The sequence below is a fragment of the Eupeodes corollae genome, chromosome 2, assembly GCF_945859685.1.
Source record: "Eupeodes corollae chromosome 2, idEupCoro1.1, whole genome shotgun sequence".
NCBI classification, from domain to species: domain Eukaryota; kingdom Metazoa; phylum Arthropoda; class Insecta; order Diptera; family Syrphidae; genus Eupeodes; species Eupeodes corollae.
Window position 1 is genome coordinate 27417027 of NC_079148.1, and position 15229 is coordinate 27432255.

Genomic DNA, 15229 nt, shown 5'->3' on the forward strand with positions numbered 1-15229 from the left:
CGGGAACGGTAGGGAAAAAACTTTGTAATGTAAATTGTTTGTGTTCTTAGTAGTTTTCCTATCCTATTATGGTCACATCAGGGGAAGTTTAATCGGTCCGTCTGATGTCTTTTTTTTGCAGCGATGTCGTCAGTAAGGTCGTACCATGTCGCTCATAAGCTACCTGAAACACCCCGTATGTTTTTGGAAAACCGAAATTACCTTTTCTTCTGTAAATGTTGAAATTGCTTAAATCTTTTTGTTTAATATTCTTACGTTTATTACATATTTTTCTTTGATTTATTTTTTTGGTACATTTTTCAAAGTTATTCTGATTTTTTTGATTTGATTTTTCGTTAATTTTTTTGTGTGTTATTTGTTACAGAATTTTTTTGGTTTGATTTTTCGTTATTTTTTTTTGTTATTTATTACAAAATTATTGAAATTTTATATTTTTCTTGATATTTTTTTTTGTTTTCGATAGTTTTTCTTACTTTATAGAGTTGATTTGTTTTCATTATAGAAGACTAATTTAATTTTATCGATAAGATATAAAAATTTAAAGATAACTTTACAAAGTTTTCTAAAATAGTTTTTTTAGAATTACATTTGTTAAGAGGTTATCTATTGTTTTTTTTGTTTTTCATTTTTCTATTATTATTATTATTTTTTTTCTAATCTTTCTTAGTAATTTTCGTGAGTAATTTACTTATTTATTTACAGTTATATAGTTACATTTTTTTGGTAAGTTTAAGTACAGGTTTTGAGAAATTAGTTATTTATTTACAATCATTTTCTTTTCTTTTTTTCGTTTACATTATTTATTTACTCGTTTTCGTTATTTATTAAAAATTTCTTTAGTTATTTATTATTTTTTTGTAGTTATTTATTAAACTTTTTTGTTATTTATATATCTTTTTGTTACAAAATAGTAGGTTTTGTTAGTTCAAGTTTACAGTTTTTTTTCTTATTTATTTATTTTTTCTATACAGTTTTCGATAAGTTTACATTTCGTTTTTTTTTGTTTGATTACATTATTTTTCTTAATTTAGTTTTTTCAATTTATCTTTTTCATTTTTTCTTATTTAGTTACGTTAAGTTTACATTTTTGTTTCATCGTTACATTATTCATTTATTTTTTTTGACATTTTCGTTTTCGTAAGATTAGTTGTAAACATTTAGGTTGCAAATACCAATAGGTGTTTTTCTAAATAGAGGAATTTTTTTAGTATTAGTGAAGAAATTCAGTTTCTTAGATAAAGTACTTACTTTTTTGGCAAACTCACCACTTTTGTTTTGTTGTTTTCGTATTTCTATTTTCTTTATTGAGTGTTGAACAAATAAAAGATGGCTTACTCCAGTAAAGAAGAGGAAGAGCGCATAAACCGCCTTATAAGGAATGCTGAAATAAATCAACCAAGGTTAACCCGGTCGGCAAGTCAAGGGTTAGACCATACCTCTAGACAGCAGATGATGTATTCTCCTCTTATTTCTGATAGGCAAATCCGAGCTGAATCCAACCAACCAGCTAGGGCTAGTATTCCTCTGGCTCGCGATGAAACCTATAGCACGGTCGATTCAGTTTCTCCTCCCCCGTTTAGTCAACTTAGTGGGATGAGAGAGGAGAATGTGCATAGTAGGGAAAGTATCGGGTCGATGAACGATACTGTGCGACCAGCGACAGGTTTTGTACCTGATACTAGTAATAGGCCAGTATCAGTCCAGGCAGTTGGCTCAGGTAGTTCTAGGGACATCTTAGAGAGCCTAGCTCAAAGACCACCTCCTTCTGTAACAAAAGTAAAAGAAAAAAGATTACTACCAGAAGACATAAAAGCTTATATTAACTTGGCAATGGTAGAGGGTTTGTCTACTACCCGCCAAGTAATGCAAAGGGAAATGACCAATACCTTAAAGAGTGAGATCCAAAATCAACTTGGTGAATTCCTTAGGAATTTAAACATAGGGCCAACGAATCGTTCGTCTACCGATCAGATGTCTAGACCCGTGCCGGCGACCCAGCCACCAGTGCAGCAGTATCCTCCAGTTGATCCAGGTGGAAGCGCTTTTGTACCGGTTACTCATCCGAGTCGCCGAATACCCGACTCGACGAGAAGACATCAAGATAGGGGTAATCTTCCCGCTGGGTATGAGGAAATCCCGTCAGATCCTTATGCCAACTCTTACCCTGTGCGAACTCCTAACCCATACGGCTACCAACCGGAGTACTATGGTCCAACTCAGCATCCGAGACCCCAGGGTCCAATAAGATTGGATAGATGGGGTTTGAAGTTTGATGGCCAACCAACGACTATGACCGCTGAGGATTTCGTTCTTCGGGTTGAGATCCAGCGGAACAAGCATAGATGTTCCTGGGGCGAAGTGTTAAGAGATTTTCATTTACTTCTCTCAGGAAATGCTACCGAGTGGTACTGGCAGTTTCAGCGGACAAATTACCGTCATGACTGGCTAGCTTTGAAGGATGCCTTGCTGCGTCAGTATAGGAATACTCGCTCGGACTTCGAGATAATCCGAGACATCATGGATCGCAAGCAGCATTCCTGGGAGAGTAGTGAAGATTTCTTCATGGCAATAAACAGGATGAAATTCCAATTAAGGGTCCCAATACCGGATGTAGAGATGGTGCGAATCCTGAAAAGAAACCTCAATGAAAGAATAGGGAAATTAGTTTATCCACAGGCCATCTTTACCTCGGATCAGCTGAGGACAGCGTGCAAGGATGCGGAAGTGACATTCCCGAGGAAGGAATTGCCAAAAACCTTTGCTAAACCACCAGGCAAATATCCGGTTAACGCACTGGAATTGGAAGAGGAGTACCAACCGACTGATGAACAGCTTGCTGCTTATCAGTTTGGTACGGCTCGACCAAAAATTTCGCCTCGCAAATACGCGGACACTACAAAATTAGAATGTTGGAACTGCAGAGTGCAGGGCCATACTTACTTTGATTGTGAGTCTGATGTGCGAAACGTTTTTTGCTACAAGTGTGGTCTAGAAGGCGTAATAACTCCACGTTGCCCACGATGCAATCAGGGAAACCGGTCACGGGACGCGAAGGGTACGGGGGAATCGCGTGCCAATCCAAATCAGAACCCCCAATAGATTTAAAAAATTCCACCTCCGCTGATGGAGTGATGGAAACCCCTCTCTTGCAAGAGGGTGAGATAAAAATACAAATTTTAAAGCGAGAAGAAAAAGGAGAAATTATAAAAGAAGTAAATGAAAGAAATTTATACAAAATCAAACCGTTACATGTCCGTCTTCAGGAATACGAGAAAGCTCGGGCAAGAATTTTTAACAGTGCAATAAGCACACCTTCCAAAAATGTTTTAAAAGCAAGGGCGAGATACAAGGCCCGTAAAGATACAACAAAGAAGATATCTTCCACGATTTTAAATTTAGAATCCGATCCTCGGCCTTATGCCAAAATTAAAATAGGTTCGAGAGACTTTTTAGGCTTACTAGACAGCGGTGCTAGTGTAAGCATATTAGGGAAAAACTGCAAACAGTTGATTGAACAACTTGGTTGTCCTATTACACCTTTCAGTTCAGGAGTTAGGACCGCTGACGGAAAAAGACAATCAATTGTGGGCAAAATTTCCATTAGAGTCACGTATAAGGATAAAGAAGAGATTTTGACCTTCTTTCTCGTTCCCAGCTTGGATCAGGAGATCTATCTTGGAGTTGACTTTTGGAGAGTGTTCCAGTTAGCTCCGGGAATTATAAGTAGTATCTCTGTTGACGAACAATCAGATTCTCCAAATGCTCACCAGTTAACCTCGGATCAACAGGCCAGGCTGGATGCCGTCAAAAATAAATTTTTAAGTTTCGAGCGCGATGGTCTTGGAAAGACTACCATGATGGAGCATGTCATCGATACAGGAGATGCTCTCCCTGTGAAACAGCGTCACTACCCTGTCTCTCCAGCGATACAAACATTGTTGTACGATGAGTTGGATCGGATGCTGAGGCTCGGTGTGATTGAGGAGAGTGAAAGCCCGTGGTGTTCGCCAGTGGTACTCTTACGGAAACCCGGCAAAAACCGACTCTGTTTGGATTCCCGTAAGGTGAACGCACTGACGAAGAAAAATGCCAACCCTCTTCCTCACATTGAAGGACTCACCAGCCGATTTCCCGATGCGATTTATATGAGTAGCATCGATCTTAAAGAGGCCTTTTGGCAAATTCCGCTGGAGAAACAGAGTAGAGAAAAGACTGCCTTTGCGGTACCGGGAAGACCCTTGTACCAGTTCACTGTGATGCCGTTTGGGTTGTGCAATGCAGCTCAACGGTTGAGCCAGTTGATGGACAAGGTAATTCCTGCACGACTTAGGGAGCGCGTTTTTGTGTACCTCGATGACTTGCTTATCATGGCACCGGATTTTGATACCCATATCAGCCTGCTAAGCGAAGTAGCCGAATGCTTACGTAAAGCCAATCTCACCATCAACATGAAGAAATCAAGGTTTTGCTTCAAAGAGTTAAAATACTTGGGCTTCATAGTTGGTGGTGGGAAATTTAAAACGGATCCGGCGAAAGTAGAGGCGATCGTGGATTTCCCGATCCCGAAAACCCCTAGGCAGATCCGTAGGCTGCTTGGAATGGCAGGCTGGTATCGGAAGTTCATAAAGGACTTTTCAACTTTGACTGCTCCTTTGACTGACCTGTTGAAGAAGAGAAGCGAGAAGTTCTTCATGACGGATGAAGCGCTGATGGCATTCGAGAACCTGAAGAAAGCGTTGATCTCAGCGCCGGTTCTTTCGCGCCCGGAGTTCACAAAAAGATTTTACATCCAATGTGATGCTTCTGACGCCGGGATCGGTGCTGTACTGGTTCAGTTGGACGAGGAAGGAGAGGAGGTACCGATCGCGTTTTTCTCTCAAAAATTTAATAAAAGTCAGAGAAACTACAGTGTCACCGAGAAGGAGTGTATGGCCGCGGTGATGGCTGTGAAGAAGTTCAGGCCGTATGTCGAGGGAATGGACTTTACAATCATAACGGACCATTCCAGCCTTAAATGGCTGATGAGCATGAAGGACCTTAGTGGCAAGCTTGCCAGGTGGAGTCTTTCTTTACAGTCCTATACCTTCGACATACAGCACCGTAAAGGAAGTCAACACGTAGTACCGGATACTCTTTCTCGGGTACATGTGGACTCTCTGACTATCGAGGACGTTGCCCCGTTGATTGACTTGAAGTCAGCGGAATTCCTTTCCGATGAATATTTAGACCTCATCGAGACGGTCTACAACCATAAAGACGAGCTTCCCGACTTAAAATACGAAGACGGATATGTTTATAAAAAAGTTTTTAAAAAATTAGGCGAAGAAGAAATGTGGGAACATTCTTGGCTCCTTTGGGTACCATCAGGTTTAACCGAGGAAATTATAAAGAAAGTTCATGATCCTCCTAAATCCGCACACGGCGGCATAGCAAAAACTCTAGCTAAACTTAGAAATTATTTCTACTGGCCTAATATGACCGTGCATGTTCGTGAATACGTCTCCAATTGTAGTGTGTGTAAACAAAGTAAAGCGTCGAATCAAGTATCCCGTCCTCCTATTGTTACTTCATATTGTAGTAATCGTCCGTTTGAAAAAATATACATTGACTTTTTAGGACCATATCCAAGGTCAAAATTAGGAAATGTATACGTGTTTGTTGTATTAGATCATTTGTCCAAATTTGTGTTGTTGAAAGCGTTACGAAAAGCAAGTACTTCAAGCGTCATTAAATTTTTAAAAGAAGACGTCTTTAATATGTTTGGAGTACCAAATATCATCCATTCCGACAACGGAAAACAATTTGTATCCAAGGAATTCGAATCGATGATGGCTAAATACGGTATAAGGCATTTTAAAACCGCTCACTATGCACCGCAATCGAACGCGTCGGAGAGGGTGAACCGCTCCTTGTTGGCTGCTATTCGATCGTACCTAAAAGACGATCAAAGGTATTGGGATACGCACCTTAGCGACATCGCGTGTGCGTTAAGAAGCGCGGTTCATAGCTCTACCGGCGTGTCACCGTATTATGCATTATTCGGCACTAACATGATGACGCACGGTAGCAGTTATGAACTTGCCAAGAAGTTGCATGCGCTGGACGATAGCGAGCTGTTAACTCTTCCCCGACAAGGTCGATTGCAGTGCATACGAAATCAAATTCGCGAAAATATAATCAAAGCCAACGATAAATCCTCAAAAATTTATAATGTCCGTACTAAAAACGTTCAATTTTCACCCGGACAAGAGGTGTATCGGAAAAATTTTGTGATGAGCGATTCTGCGAAAGGTTTATCAGCGAAACTCTCACCCAAGTATATTAAATGCCGCGTCATTAAACGAATAGGAAATCAAATGTATGAGTTAGAAAACTTAAGCGGAAAAAGACTTGGAATATATCACGCAAAAGATTTAAAACAATAAGTAGAATGCTTCCAAAAACACGTTTTTTCGTTTGTTTTAAATACAAATCGTTTTTCTTAGTTATCATTGTTGCTATTCGTATCGTTTCTGTTTGTTATTTGTTAATGTATTAAATTATCCGTGAGTATAACTTATTATATTTATTTAGCAACAGTTCGAAAAAGAAAAAAAACCGAAACAACCAATAACAAAAACCAAAAGTACCTGGAACTGTTTAACAAACACGGATATTTTAAGTATATATGTATTTATTATATTCATTGCATGCCTTATGTTCTAAATGTTACTTAATGTTAAATGTTCTTATTTATTTATTAGGATTTTAACTTATTTTATTAAACGTTTGTGATAAAATAGTTCAACCATCCCATCTGTGATATTTTTACTTATTTTATTAATTTTACTAAGACTAATAGCTTTTAAATTTTTCTTTATCTGTGATAAAATGGTTCAACCCTCCCATCTGTGATATTTTTACTCATGTTTTTAATTTTACTACGACTAATAGCCTTTAAAATTTCCTTCTTCTGTGATAAAATGGTTTAACCATCCCATCTGTGATAATTTCACTAACATTATTAATCCTACTAAGACTGATAGCTTTAAATTTTCTTCATCTGTGATATTTATATTTTCTTTTTTATTTTAGCTTAAGTAACTTATCTTTTAAAACTTGTGATACTAAATTAACTACTTTTTCTAACTTAAATACTATCCGCAATGATTGAAAACTACGATCTGTGATATTTACAAAATCCCTAAATTATTTATTTATTCATTTATTTATATAGTTATTTAGTTATTAATATATACTTTTTTAATCGTATCTATAACTTAACTACTTAAAATAAAGCTATATAAAAAAAAAATATTCCTATCACTTACCAATAACTAATTAAATGGTGTAGGGTCGCTTAGACGTTGGAGGTATTAGCGGTGGCGGATAGAGATGGTTGATTCGTTGCATAGCAGGATTCCTGAAAAACAGAACACATTCAAATTAGTAGGTACTCCCAATTAAATATAGATAGTTTTTTTGTATACACTTTAGGCTTAATAGAGGACATAGGTACTAGCTCGGTTTTTTCTCGCAAATCTCTGACGAGCACCTCCGATCCACATATCTAGAAGTGTACCTCCCAGCATCCTTAACTTTGGTACACCAGACGCTCCAGCAGATAGGGGTTTCAACAAAATCCTGAAAAAGGAATGCTTATTGTTAAATGTGTAGATAGTTATGTATATATGTGTAATTTCAGGTGTCTAGTTGAATAATTACTAATTATAAATAAAAAGTAATTCTTTTTGCCTTTGACTAACGTTGAGGTAGGTCGGCAACCTACGCTGGTTATCGTTAGGGTCATTGACCTTCCCAAGGTATGGAAAAATAACTATAGAAAGAAAAAACAAAATGGAAGCCGACTTAATTTTATAAAATTAATACTAACCTCTACTTAATGGTGGTACTAAAGTTTGCCCGGCCTAAATCGTGGGTTTTTCCCCACAATTATCCAAAAGCTCCATTAATCTAGGAAAGGAAAAGCAAACAAATAAAATCCAATAAAACTATTTGTGTAGTATTTCAAACACTCACCCATCTCAGCATCCCTTTTACCTCTAGTTCCTTGCCTTCATCCGAATCCCATTCCATTTCCCAGGCATCCAGAATCCTTGTTTTTTGCTTTTTATTGAGAGTATATCTCAATAAACAGCAAATTTTGTTGTGGATGCCTTCCATTAACCGCATCCTAAGGTAGTAAAATAAAAAAGAATAGTTAAATAAGAAACAAATAAATTTCATACTTACCCAAAAGTTGTTGACTCGTTGGATGTTGTTTATTTTGTTATGTAGCTGTCACTTGCCTCATTGTTGCTCTCCATGGAAACTCTCCATAACTCAGTGGAAAGAAATTCCATGGAAAAGCAATGGGTGCGTTCCGGAAGAGATCTGGGTTTGGTGTATTGTCGTTTAAGTTGGTTGAATGGTTAAGTTGCATGTGAATGAAACTTTGTTTTATTTCCGTGTTTAGTTTTCGGTTAATGCATGTCCTGGCAGTGGTTAGGTGGTTCGTATTCATACGTTTTGTGGTTACTTTGTTATTATGTGTATGGATTTTTTTTAAATGTTCTGGTTTCATGTGGTTCGGTGTTACAGGTCTCTCCGATTTCGACCGTGGAACACACCCTTAGTTCTTGGGACACTGATACCCCTATTCTGTTGGAAGTGTTCTAATACCTACGTGGTTTCCCACTATTTGAGTGTGATGATGTTGGTTGGGGGTATATGTATGGATAGGTGGATCGGATGATGTGTTCCTGTTAGAGATAGAATACATCATCCGAATATTTTTTTTTGCCGGTGTTTGTGGGATGATAATTTCAGCCCTCCCTCATTTGGCCATCTACCACACAGTGGATTAAAAAGTGAGTGATAGTGGTAGAATTAAATTCAAATATTAAAAAAGAAACAGTTGGACCACCAGATTCTAAAATAGTTAGTTTTTTTAATTAATTTGTTTTTAACGCGAATATGTATAAAAATTAATTCTTTATAGGAAAGAAAAGATATTTAAGAAAGTGTAATAAGTGGAATGTTAATTGGTGCCAACAATTTTGGATAAAGAAACCCAGCAAACAACAAGAAAAGGTGGTGAGTCTGTTAATTTAGCGAAGAATAGGAATTTACTGAGGATTATTTTTTTTATATAATAGTTTGATTCCCGGCGGCCCGAATTAAATTATGGAGAGCGGGGCCGCCGCCAAAAAAAAAAAAAAAACACAAAATTTTTGAAATTTAATAAAATTCAAAAACAGAAAAAATTTGAAATTAAATAAAATTCAAAGAAAAAATTTTAGAATACAAAGTTGAAATAAAATAAAATTTAAAAACTGAAAAAAAAACCAATGAAGAAAAATCTGAAATTAAAGGAAATTTAAAAAAAAAGAAAACTTGAAAGAAAAGGAAATTTATACGGGAACCAAATTGAGAAGAAAACAAAACAATCAATTTATAAATCATGGAACTATAAAGAAAGTAAATTTGGCCCACAACATATATATCATATATTTCTTCGTACCTAACCGGTGGATCTTTTTGTGTTTGTGATTGTCCTATATTTAAGTTTTTTTTTTTGAAATTTAACAAATTAATTCTTTAAGTAATTCATCGGCGTGGAAGTTAATTTTTTTTTGTTTAATTCCATAATCTTTTTTGTATCTTTTTTTTTATTGTGAGGTGTGAAAAAAAAAGGTTGGTGTTAATTTCGTGTTCGGTCCCATAATTTTTTTGTTGTATAGGGTCCTAAAAGATACCTCCACAGAGCTCTTTAGGGGTAAGGAATTAGGGCGCCGATAATCGTATCCGCTTAACAAAAACGAAAATACCACAAAGGGTTCTTCTACGTAAAGGTAGAAGCAAATAAAGACTTAGGACTACCAACCTGACTTTTTTGTTACCAGTTTTTTTTCTTGTTTTTTTTGATGTTAATTTTTTTTGTTAATTTATTTTGTGAATTTATTTTGTTTAAATTAAACTTCCGACAGAAACGCCGGAAATAGAAAAGAAAAGTTTTTTTATGTTTCGCCCAAGCGAAACGATGAGTGTTTGAGTCTTTTTTTTCAGGGGTGTCGAGGGTAGCGGAGTGGACATGGACCTAGGATGACCTGAACCCGATCGTCGACCACAATCTCGGGGGTATCCAACACTGGCCGCGGATACCTAAAGGTAGGGTGGGTAATGGCCTCACTGCACTAACATCCGCAGTGCCCTGATGTGCCAATAGTCCGTCCGTATGTGTTTCCTTCCTTTTCCTCATTCCTTGGCCTGATATATGTTTTTGTCTGCAGGCGAGGTTGAGTTTCGGGGGCAAGATCCCCCCCCGTCCGACGAGCTGACGCCGTGCACCGCAAGCAGGCCGCGTCCCCCGGATCTCAACAATCCCACCTAACCTATTCCAACTCTTCCTATCTCTTTTTCCTACCTCATCCTTATCCTACCCTTCCACTTCACCCACCTCCACACCTCCTCTTGCCTCGCAACATATTACAAAGAAGAGAACAACATTCCGAGTCGATCACAGGCACTCCAAAATAAATATTCATGGCCTAGCTTTGAGATCATGAAGTTCCTCATCACGAACGTAGAAGTCCCATGGTAATAATGAACAATTTGATATTTATTTAATTAATTGTTTTATTTATGTTTGTATTGTTTTTTTTTGTAGAACAAACGGCAACATGACCCGTAAAAAAGTAACTTTCATTGATCCCTGAAGTAAGCTGCCGAACCGTAGCGTTATAACAAACTTTTCTTTGGGACTTTAATATTTTCCACAAATTTTGTTATTAAAGAAACATTTTTACCTTCGGTATTCATTACCTTTGGTATTCATTAAGTGGGTGCGCATGACGTCATTTTTTAATTTTCTTCATTAATAAGAACAGCAAAATTCGGCTCAACTTTCCATTACCGCAGCACGAATTTCGACTCGCGGTTTTTTTTATTCGATAGATATGTGCAAATATATAATAACTATAGCAATTTTAGAGCGAGGAAACATTTATTTCTATTTTTAATTAATTTTTAAAGTTCACTTTTTTCCATACAAAACACTCAAAAATGGTTGATTTTGACATTTCTTCCCTGTCTTTTGTTCAGTGTTGCCATACTTGTTTTTTTTTCTTGGTAATTTCTTTTATTTTAGTGCTCAAATGGAAAAGTACTTTGCATATACCCAAACTCGCACCCACCCCATATCCTATAGTGACCTAGCTCTTAGTACGCCGTGCTATCAATTAAAAAAAAACTTGTTTTAGGCTCAAAAAATGCAATACAAAAAAGTAGGGTTAAGTCCGAAAAAGAAAATATTTTTTTTTATGACTTAAAGTTGTTTCCTCGCCCTAATATTTAAAACATGTTCTATTGAGACCCCTACCTAACTGTAAAAAAAAAATCAGAAGGAAATTCGTGCTGCGGTAATGGAAAGTCGCCCCCAAAATTCTCTTTTTTAGCGAATATTTTTGTTGAACTAATACAGTTTTGTAAACTCTTTTTGACAAGATTTCGATCCGCCGGTCATTGCTTGTTCTCATGTGAATAGTCCTTAACATCTTTGTCCTCCGGATGTGGAACTTCAACGAAAGCGAATGATAAGCCCATTAAATTCCAATTTCAACAGCATTGCACAAGAACCGTATAGAAAGAAATACTTTAAAAACTCGATGCTGTCTCCTGTCATAACTCACCCCTGATGCCGCTACCCATAAGCGGAACTTGCATCGAGAAAACTAATCAACTTTCAATACTCGGTCACCTATCACCTTTTATAGAATGATTATTCAGCCATTATCCTCTCACCTCCAGGAATACTCATTAGCTTACCTTAGAGCTCCATTTTGGACGTACTGTCAAGTATGGGGATCCTTTTTTTAACCGCACATCAAGAATGTGGAATGCTTAAACCAAAGCTTTGAGACAAATGTGCAGAATATACAAAGGCTGATTCGTTACAATGTGCACGAGCTGATGACACCATAGCCACTAGGTGTCGCAGCGTAGATTGACAATTTCCCAAAAGTAATTCTTGTCATGAAAAGTGCTTTCTCAAATTAGCCGTTCCTATTCGGCTTAGAACTGAAGGTCCCCTCCATCAGTGACAGCAGTGCTCGCACATAGGAATGGTTGAGAGTTGTAAGTCACTTGGTATAGTTCTCAACGGGCTGTTGCTCCAAACAATTTATTTATTATATTATAATACTTAAAGCTGCCTGCTTAACTGCTTTATTTGTGATGCTGAAATTTTAATATTTACCACATCAAAGCGCTCTTTGCTGACATTTTTGAATCTCAATTGACTGATTTTAAACATCGATTCTATAATCTTGCTTGATCAACGTTTTGCAAAGCTTTTCAATTAACTTTACTTTATAATAAACTTTAAATGGCTGGTTCCAATATTGCTACCCGTACTCGGAGATTTTGCTTTTTTGTGTTTTTCAATAATTTGGTAGTAATTGCAAAATTGACTTTTGACTCACTCATTGCGTATTCATTGGATTCTATAATCCGTTTGAATAAAGATTTTTGTAAAAGATGTTATACGATGCATTTTAATTTAAACTTTTCGTTTTGAATGCTTTAGTCTTTTTTAGTTAAAAATTGTCCTTATTGAATGAAAACAATAAATGTTTAAGGGGGTATTCTGGTCTAGAAATAAAAAAAAATGTTTTTTTTTTGTTTTCATATTTTCATAGTTTAACTATTTAAGAATATGTCTACGAGAGGATTTTCCCAAATTCAAATTATTTTCGGAGAAAAAAGTATTTTGCTGAGCAGTCATCGAAATCGGTTGGGCTGCAACTAATCGAACAAAAGACATAATGGAGTACTTTAAACGCGTTTTTCTCAGAACTGTCTTTTTGAATCTAATACCCACGATTTCTCAGATTCTGCCAAACCGATTTACTTGAAATTTTAAGTCTTCTTTAGGAACTTGTCTACGTCCGGAACTACGGCCATCCCCAAATTTTAATTTTTACTATTTTTAACAAATCGAAGAATGTTCAAAAAAGTGGTAATTTTTTTTTTCTTTAGGCAGTTCTAGGAGAATTTTTGAGACGCACCACTACATCAGCTGATAACTAACGGAATTTTGATTTTTTTTGTATGCTTCTAATGTGAATAAATAATATATAAAAAAATTGATGGTAAAATTGTTGCTTGCTTTTTTCTACAGCACTTCAAAATTACCTAAAATTCATGTCTCTAGACCAGAATACCCCCATAAACAAGAGTTATACCGGATTCAGTTTTTAGATAACACATTACAAAGTGAATTCCAAGTCTTTAATTTCTGTGCTCTCAACTGGTCTTTTGACCATTTTTTTCTTCAAAGAATTTTGAAAAATATCTCAGCAAAGTAAGAAACAAAAACAGATATGAAAAAAAAATCCCAATAGGAAATAGTAATAAAAACAGCATTTTCATAAAATGTCGCATTGTTTCGTATATTTATTATTTTTTCTTATTTAATATTTACTTCTCTACATGCCTGTATATTTGTTTTATCTTTCCTAAACACTTTTTATTTTAAATTTTAATACAAAATATTTTTGTTACATAATTTTAAACCTCATTTATTTTTTTTTTATTTTATCTCACATGCAACATTGTATATTTAATATATAATCAATATTAATATTATATATATATTTATATATATTTAGAATAATACAATTAATAAAATAATAATAATAAAATCAAATAAAAATAAAAATATATGTAAAACAAAAACATTTAAAAAAATATAGCTATGTATAAAGAGACATATATATAATAAAAGCATTATATATCGCAAACTTGTGCTACAGCATTGAATACTACATTATTCAATTAAACACAATTTAATATTAAAATACAAATATATATGTTTATATAAATACTATTCTCATTTAAACATTCATGCGCATCTACTCAGTTGTTTTGTGTGGTTTCATAATATTTTGTTTGTAATGTATGAATTATAATATTGTAATTATTTGTGTTTTTTCTTTTTGCATGCAGATATTAATTATTGAAAAATATTGTAAAAAAATTAATTATGCGTGCTGCGATCTTATTTATTTTGCGTATAGAAATATAAAATTGTTGCTTCATGTATTTTACTTCTGATCTGTTTGTTTATCCATGAATAAAAAATATATATATATATAAATTAGCTGCTTTTTTGTATGTGCTTCGCCTTTAACATCAGTATCTTCTATTTACATTCTTTATTCGAATTCCTACTTCTAAAACATGATCGGCAACATTATTGCCACTGCCATTTGAAGGCACTACAACTGCACCAGAAGCCAGCTGCGATGGAGGGACAGCAGCTCGCCTTACCACTGTGGTTGCGGTATAGTCGTGCGGTCCACCCACCGTATGCCGTCGCTTTATGGAGCGATTCTGTTTATTCTGGATTTGTCGCTTTTTCGTCAAATTCATATCAGTCTTTTCATCTTTAGTTAGTGCGGAATTATTGCAACCTACGGTGCCGCCACCGCCTCCTCCACCTCCTCCTCCTCCACCACCACCGCCGACTCCTCCTCCTCCTGCTGCGCTACGGTTCGAGTAGTTTCGGCAATTGAAGGAGGCAGAACGAAAGAGCCGGTGATCACGTCGTTTCTTGTAGCGCTCGAGAAAAAACGACGGCGACGAAATGATCAACGCCTCTTTGGGGTCACTGGTGGTGGAACCTTCAGAGTCATCCGAACATGCTGCTTCGTAAACAGAAGAAAAACGAATGTTTTTGGGAAAATCACGCACAATGGCGCTATTTCGCGAGGCGAAAGTCTTAAAATTTGTCATTTCGTTGTGATGATGTCGTTCGGGCGACTCATCCGCATAGGGAATGTTCTCGTGTAAAATCAATGGCTGGCCGCAAAGGTGCCGTCGTGCAAAGTTGTCGCGTTGGCGGTTCGGACTACCGTTTTCATCATTCGACTCAGAGCCACTGCGAAGATTTCGAAGTTTTGAATCCAATGTGTCGGTGATTGTTGTCAACGACATTGAACCTGAAATTGAACATCAAATCATAAGCAACACCCCCTTTAAGTGATTTTCTTCGTTTTCTAGCTCACCACTATCACTAATGCGACTGTTGCTGGATTCCTCATCTGTCAAAATTGAAATATTGTCCACACCAATACGCTCTTTGCTGACATTCTCAATTGACTGCTGTTCCTTGGAGGTGGGTGTGCTTGCAGCAGGCGGAGAATCTGATGTCTTCTTGTTGACATATTCCAGAGACTGTAATTGGACA

At 36.3% G+C, this 15229-nt stretch overlaps 1 protein-coding gene and 1 long non-coding RNA gene across 12 annotated transcripts in view; both read right to left on the reverse strand.

Moving 5' to 3' along the window:
• Nucleotides 1–957: 957 nt before the first annotated feature.
• On the reverse strand, nucleotides 958–9048 carry LOC129944404 (uncharacterized). 6 transcript variants are annotated; one of them, XR_008781427.1, is made up of 10 exons: nucleotides 8233–9048; nucleotides 8020–8173; nucleotides 7874–7953; nucleotides 7746–7816; nucleotides 7470–7623; nucleotides 7311–7402; nucleotides 1887–3145; nucleotides 1437–1765; nucleotides 1249–1381; nucleotides 958–1186 (listed from the first exon to the last, which is right to left on the reverse strand). It is a non-coding gene; the product is annotated as an uncharacterized LOC129944404 (long non-coding RNA). The 6 variants fall into 6 exon arrangements; XR_008781426.1 differs by having other exon boundaries at nucleotides 7705–7816; XR_008781423.1 differs by lacking the exon at nucleotides 7746–7816 and having other exon boundaries at nucleotides 963–1186; nucleotides 1887–2893; nucleotides 2941–3145; nucleotides 8233–9045.
• Nucleotides 9049–13441: 4393 nt separating this feature from the next.
• Nucleotides 13442–15229, reverse strand: part of LOC129948586 (rho GTPase-activating protein 21) — a 48706-nt gene continuing 46918 nt past the window's right edge. For 5 of the 6 annotated variants that reach the window (XM_056059699.1, XM_056059702.1, XM_056059701.1 and 2 more), the window contains 2 exons: nucleotides 15048–15216; nucleotides 13442–14981 (listed from right to left, as the gene is read on the reverse strand). In XM_056059699.1, coding sequence (XP_055915674.1) covers nucleotides 14173–14981; nucleotides 15048–15216 — 978 coding nt within the window. In that variant the 3' untranslated portion in view covers nucleotides 13442–14172. The remainder of the gene's footprint in view (nucleotides 14982–15047; nucleotides 15217–15229) is intronic. The other variant, XM_056059703.1, reaches the window with a different exon arrangement.